The sequence below is a fragment of the Biomphalaria glabrata genome, chromosome 1, assembly GCF_947242115.1.
Source record: "Biomphalaria glabrata chromosome 1, xgBioGlab47.1, whole genome shotgun sequence".
Classification (NCBI taxonomy): domain Eukaryota; kingdom Metazoa; phylum Mollusca; class Gastropoda; family Planorbidae; genus Biomphalaria; species Biomphalaria glabrata.
This window is the reverse complement of record NC_074711.1, coordinates 2,387,593-2,394,221: the sequence shown is the minus strand read 5'-3', so window position 1 is coordinate 2,394,221 and position 6,629 is coordinate 2,387,593. Positions and strand designations below refer to the sequence as shown.

At 37.0% G+C, this 6,629-nt stretch overlaps 1 protein-coding gene across 1 annotated transcript; it reads left to right on the top strand.

The window, feature by feature from the left end:
- Positions 1 to 3,893: 3,893 nt before the first annotated feature.
- Positions 3,894 to 5,759, top strand: LOC129924275 (piggyBac transposable element-derived protein 4-like). The gene has a single exon (XM_056018512.1). The coding sequence runs from the start codon at positions 3,894 to 3,896 to the stop codon at positions 5,757 to 5,759; it is 1,866 nt and encodes a 621-aa protein (XP_055874487.1).
- The last annotated feature ends 870 nt before the right edge of the window (positions 5,760 to 6,629 follow it).

Below are 6,629 nucleotides of genomic sequence, written 5' to 3'. Positions count from 1 at the left end.
TTTTGAGGTGTAGTTTTAGCGTATGTCAACTTAAATAACTCGAGATGCATGTTTTCCTTTACTGAACTAATCCTGAAAAAAAAAAAAAAACTGTGCTTTAGAGGACCTGGATTTCGACGATGACATCTGCCTCCTCTCCCACATACAACAAAATGCTCACTTCTGACACCATGTAATAGACCCACTAAAACAACATGAGCTTCAATAAACACAATGCTTTTATTTGTCTCTATTTATGTTCTTTACACCAGCCACTTGTTCTCTAAACTGACCTCCTTTTACACACAGTCCTGACACACGGCTGTTCACTCAACCATGTATACACTCAAGGTCCACTGGTCATTTCATACACAGACACACACACTGCACTACCAGCCACTCAAAACACATACATTTACTATCACAGACTACAAACCAAACTGATCAGACTCTCAGAAATAGCGAAAAAGAACTGGACTTCTAATCAGCAAAAGAAAGAATTTATGAGGATGAACAACAGACAAGAGAACCCAATCCTGCTACAGGGAGAGAACATCTTTGATACGGACCACTTCACTTATCTGGGAAGTAGAGTTGGTAAAGACGGCGGAGCTGATGATGATATACTAATTCGGATCAATAAAGCTAGGTTTGCCTTTTCAACTCTTCAAGCAATCTGGCGCTCTAAGGCACTATCTCTACATAACAAGACACGAATCTATAATACAAACGTTAAGTCTGTCCTTCTATACGGTTCAGAAACTTGGAGAGTCACTAAAACATATGGAAAAGCTCCAGACCTTTGTTAATAGATGCCTACGCCGGATATTAGGAATTATGTGGCCAGAAAAGATAGCTACTGTCGATTTGTGGGAGAGAACTAGACAAAAGCCCATAGCCCAAGACATCACAAAACGAAAATGGAGTTGGATAGGACACACCCTGCGAAAACCAGCTACCAATGTTGCAAGGCAGGCACTTGACTGGAACCCACAAGGAAAGTGGACAGACCCAAACAAACCTGGAAGAGGTCAGTCATCAGTACTGGAATGACATGGGAGCAGATGAAGGAAGCTGCGCAGGAGTCAGAACCGAGTTCTCTGCTCCCCTGGGAGTGCACATGATTAAGTAAGTAAGTAAAGATGAAATGAAGATATTTAAGACTTTCACTGGAACCTTCTTACAAATTAAGCAATTAAGCTAATTGAATTTGTAGTTTTACCAAAACCTTTTGCACTAACGGGAATTGGCTAAACCTGTCTACTCAAGCCAGTGGCGTAGCAAGGTACCCGTGGGCCAGGGTTCAAAAACATATTGGTGGGCCCCCCTCCAGCCAATAAGACAAATTTAGTGTGTGACAAAAATGAGTAATCTAAATGTAAAGATCGTATCTTTTAAAAAAAAAAAAGTAATTCGAATGGATGGTTTTGAGGTCATACGATGTGAATGTGTGGGCATTGGCACCGTATTGGTTTCAAAATCAACCACCGCTTGAATCCGCTGTCAGAATAATTTAAATCGGCACTCGCTGAACCTCCAAGAAAACATTTAACATTTATATTTCATATGTCATTGACAAAAATTTTTTAGTATGGGGATCGAACCCAGGACTTGCGTGTCAACAACCAGTCATTCTAATATGTACAGCATTTTGTTTAGGAAATAAATGATTCCGTCTTTTACAATACCTAGATCTGCATGTGTCTAACATGTTGGTTCTAGAATCTTTTTTTATTTCTTTTCTGTTCTGAAACAGATATTGTTAAATCTGTGTTAGTGCTTTTGGAGATTATGGCCTCATGACCAATCTACCCGCTGTCTCGCACCCCCCAGCCCCACTCCCCACCTTCGAGATGCTGTCGTTGATAACGTTTAGAAGCTTAACGTGTATGACAAAAGGTTGGTTGCCACCTAAAGCTAACGAGTTCCTCCTGCCCGAGGGAGAAGGAAAACTCAGAATTCAAACCTCTGCTGCCTCCAGATATAAATATGATGTTTAGATCAAGGCATATTTGATATGAGATACAGCCCGGTTTTTTTTTTTCTCCTCGGCACTATTTTAAAGACACCATTTTGTCAGCGCTACTTTGTTGTACGAAATTTTGGCATGTAACCCAATTTCAGTTATGTGTGCTTCTTGAAACAAGATTAATTCTAGGCAGTTCTATTTATTATTCAAGTCTTTGTTCGTCCATCCTCGGTAGGAGCGTGAAAAGAACACGTAATGGTGCTGTCTCTTTGTTTAAAGTCTAAAACTATAAAATCATATATAGGTCATGTTCACGTCGGATCTATTCAGACAAAGGTTAGCAGGCATGACCTTTTGTTTTGATTGTAAGCTATCGCAGCAGTGCAGGATTTAAGGGATGACAGAATAGAGACACTTTGAGAAGAAGACTCGACGACCATTTTCCCTGTGAATAAACGTTTTAACGGATAACTAAAGCGATATCCAGTTCTTTCAATAGCGTCTGAAAAGCTGTGCTGACTGGCATGTGTGTTATAAGTCTTGATTGGAGCATAACAATTTAGCCTATCCAATGTGATAGCAGTCTGGGTGAAAGCACAAACAGTAGAGACTGAATTAGACATAGCTTAAGGGACCATAAAGACAGGCTCGAGTTAAATGGGAGATAGCATAAACACGGCTTGGTGTTGGACCGAATTGATGTTGGAAATCAAGTGACAGTGCTTCTTAGAGACAGTATTATAAGCGCACATTCATAAAAGCACGGGATAAAACGATATTATTAATTAATATCTATTCGTTTTAAGACACATTAGGAAGTAATATGTAAGCATGTAGTTTAAATATTCGACTATTAGTGTTAGGTTAAATTTTAATTTAGGTGATCGCCAGAGATTGTAGATCTATACGACATAACCACTGCCTGCTACACAAGTAAATGTCACACTAGTAGGCCTACTGAAAGGACTATAGGACGTAACCACTGCCAGCTACACAAGTAAATATCACACCCAGTACTGCGAGGACTATAGGCCGTAACCACTGCGCCTGCTACACAAGTAAATATCACACTAGTACTCCGGGTTCAAGAACATCTTGATGGGCTCCTCTCCAGCCAATAAGACAAATTTAGTGTGTGACAAAAATGAGTAATCTAAATGTAAAGACATTCCAATGTAAAGATCGTACCTTTTTCTTAAAAAAATAATTATGTCATAACGTTTGATTCAGTTAGGACTGCATATAAGTAGTGGTGTCTTAAAAGTCAATGTTTTTACAACTTCTTAACAGAGTTGTGAGCCCGGGTTCATTGAACCCCTTCGCGCCATGAATGCTAGCCACTGACTCAAGCTTGTCTGGAAACCAAAATGTATTTATCAGAGGGCGGTATAATTCAATAAATCTATACTCTGGCGGAAAGCCTGTGTTACTGTGGCCTCATTGATTGACTCCCTAAACTTTTACCATGTTTTGGTATATCTGTAAGAAAGCAGAGGTTTGAATTCGGAGTTTTTCTTCTCCTGGGTGGGTAGCAAGGCCAAGGCTAACAAGTCTGTCCTGATCGAAGCTTTCTTATTTAGGGGCCAGTTACTCGTTTTAACCCCTTCTCCTGTTAGTGAAAACAGTTCTGCCAGATCCAATATCTGAGCCACACGTGAAGGCCCAGGGCAGTTAAGAATTTTAACTCTTTCAGCCTGTTTTGCCAGTATACTGGCAAAACAGCTATACCTCATAGCCTGGTTTGCCAGTATACTGGCTTTTGGGGGGTGGCTTCTAAAATTAGTCCGTTTCTTGTAGTTAGAGTTTTTAAAGTTATTTCTAAAAACAAAAATAGTAAAAAGAAACGAAACCTTCCTTTTTTAAGCGTCTTTGTGCAATAACCTGGATTATTTTTTTGTTTTAATAATATTTTAATTAGTGTGTTGCTTAGTAAACATAAACAAACATGGATGCTATGCCTGGATGCAGTGGTGTTAGTGGTAGGCCTAAAAGATTGACGGTAGCACAAGCTACTCAATTGTTTTTAGCTTTAGAAAGTTCTAGTGATAGTGATAGTGAAGATGATTCAACATATTTGCCAGAAAATCATGGTGTAGATGATAACATTGTGAAGAAGAAAAGAGCTAGATATGATGATACTGTGGTTGACTCAGATTCTGACAGTGATAGTGGCAGTGAAACTAACAATGATGGGACTGGTATTATTGCTACAATTCCAGAACCAGATGATTTTAGACCTAGAACTAGTGGTAATAATGATGGGTGGCAATGGGAGAGGGTTGCTGACAATTGTCCTGTCAGTACTGCCAATACATTTAGAATGTCCCAGCCTTCTAAAAGTGGAGTCAATTCTGAGTTAGATTTGACAAGAGATTCTACACCATTTGATGTTTTTACCAGGCTAGTAGATGGTTGTATCATGACCTTTTTAGTTGATAGCATAAATGATTATGCTAAAATTGTGATTCAAAAACACAATCCTCCTACTGTCAGGTCCACTTTTAATAATTGGACAGACACAAATGTTGCAGAAATGTACAAGTTTCTCGCAGTTTTTATTTCGATAGGTCTACAAAACAAAAAGTCTGTCAGGGACTTTTGGTCTAATAAAGACATATATTATCAGCCATGGTTTAATACCATGTTTACAAGAGCTAGATTTGAGCTCTTGTTCTTTAGCATGATGCATGTAGGTGAAGCGGTCTCGGTCGGTAAGGATAAAGTTGAACCCTTCGTAAAGATGATGTGTTCAAATTTTCAAAAGGCATTTTATCCTTTTGAGGAGGTTGCTATTGATGAGATGGTGATAGGATTTAAAGGCAGGTTTGGACCATTACAGTACAACCCTAGTAAGCCTGAAAAGCACCACATAAAAAATTATGGCCTGTGTGATAGCAGTACAGGTTATGTGATAAATCTTATTACTTATTATGGAAGTGACACTTCTTACTCAGACTCATCCAACAGTATTACCAGCCATGCAGTCAAAATATTTGATACCCTTCTACAACCACTTCAAAGTGGGCATCATATTTTTGCTGATAGATATTATACATCAACAGATCTCTTAGAATATCTAACTCAGAAAAGATTTTATTATACTGGGACAGTCAACTTGGCTAGGAAAAATTTCCCTGCCGAGCTCAAGAAGCAAAAGCTGCGTCACAGAGAAACTCAATTTTACAAGTCTGTGGGCAGTATAGATGCTCTTTGTGTGGCATGGCAGGATAAGAAAGCTAAGAAGCCTTGCATTATGGTGTCCACAAAATCAACCAATCGCATCATTAATGTGCAACAGAAGCGCAGTGTTGTCGAGAAGCCAGAAATGGTTCACGACTACAATATGATGATGAATGGTTGCGACAGGGCAGACCAAATGCTCTCTTATTATTCTGTGCATTCTAGAAAAAGCATGAAATGGTGGAAGAAAGTCTTCTTCTGGATATTAGAAATTGCACAGATTAATGCCCTCATCATTTATAATGCCACACAGGTTACATGTGACCAGCCTTCAAAAAAGCTTTCTTTAAAAAAATTTAAAGAAACTTTAATTGATGGTTTAGTTGATGCTGCCACTGCACTGGGTGATGTTCCCAGACAGGTGAAAGTGAAGACTGTTAAAGCTGACAGCAAAATAGCACCTGGGCCTCATCTTGTTCATTATGAAGAGAATGATCGCCCTTGTGTCTATTGCAAGAGTCAATCACAACGGAAGCGCACTAGATTCTTTTGCTCGGGTTGCCCGTCGCAACCTCGGCTCTGTGTGAAACATTGTTTTCGTCTATACCATGAGGATCTGGCAAAACAATAGCTTTCAAGTAGTGGCAGTAGCATCAATGTAATGTAAATAAATGTATATATATGTGTGTGTGTGTGTAAAATGTAAATATTATTCCTATTTCACTGGATATTGTTTTTTGCCAAAAATGATTTCCAATTGGATTTACAACTCTACGCGTCTAAGGTAATATCTGTTTTATAATCTTCACTGCATGTTTAAGTGTTGTATATCAAATTATTCAGAAATGAATCTTCTTTCTAATTAATAAAAAGTATTTAGTCAAAATGGTCAATACAAACAAAATAGAGAGTATATATTGATGTTATTGCAAAGAAAAAAAATCTGCGAAAAAAAAATGACTATGATCTAAGACATGAAATTACAAATTATTTACATGTAAGAGAATAAAGAAAGGGTAAAAAGGAATTCTTATGCATATCTATGTAGTTTGATATCTAATTTATGTTGACTGTAATAATAAAGAAATTTTAAAAAATTATTTTATAATAGATATGGAAAAAAAAGTAGTTTAATTAAAATTAATGCGATTTAGAAAAAAAATTAAATTAAAATAAATAAGCAAGAAATTAGGAAAAAAAACTTCATTTATGTTTATCAAAATGAATTTACTTTAAAATGAGTTCAAAATATACTCTTTTCAAGCAATATTATACATATATTATGTATAACAAACCTAGACAAAAAAAATTTTTTTTACTCTTTTATTTTTTTCCTTCCTATTCAACCTGTAAAATCATCTATACAAATTAAATAAACTACAAAAAGATTAAAATAGTTGTGTTGGTGACGATCTTTTCTTTAATTTGATATATAACTTTATTTATCTGTGATTTACCGTTTATGAGATAAAAAATATTTTCATCACCCTATTGTAAACAA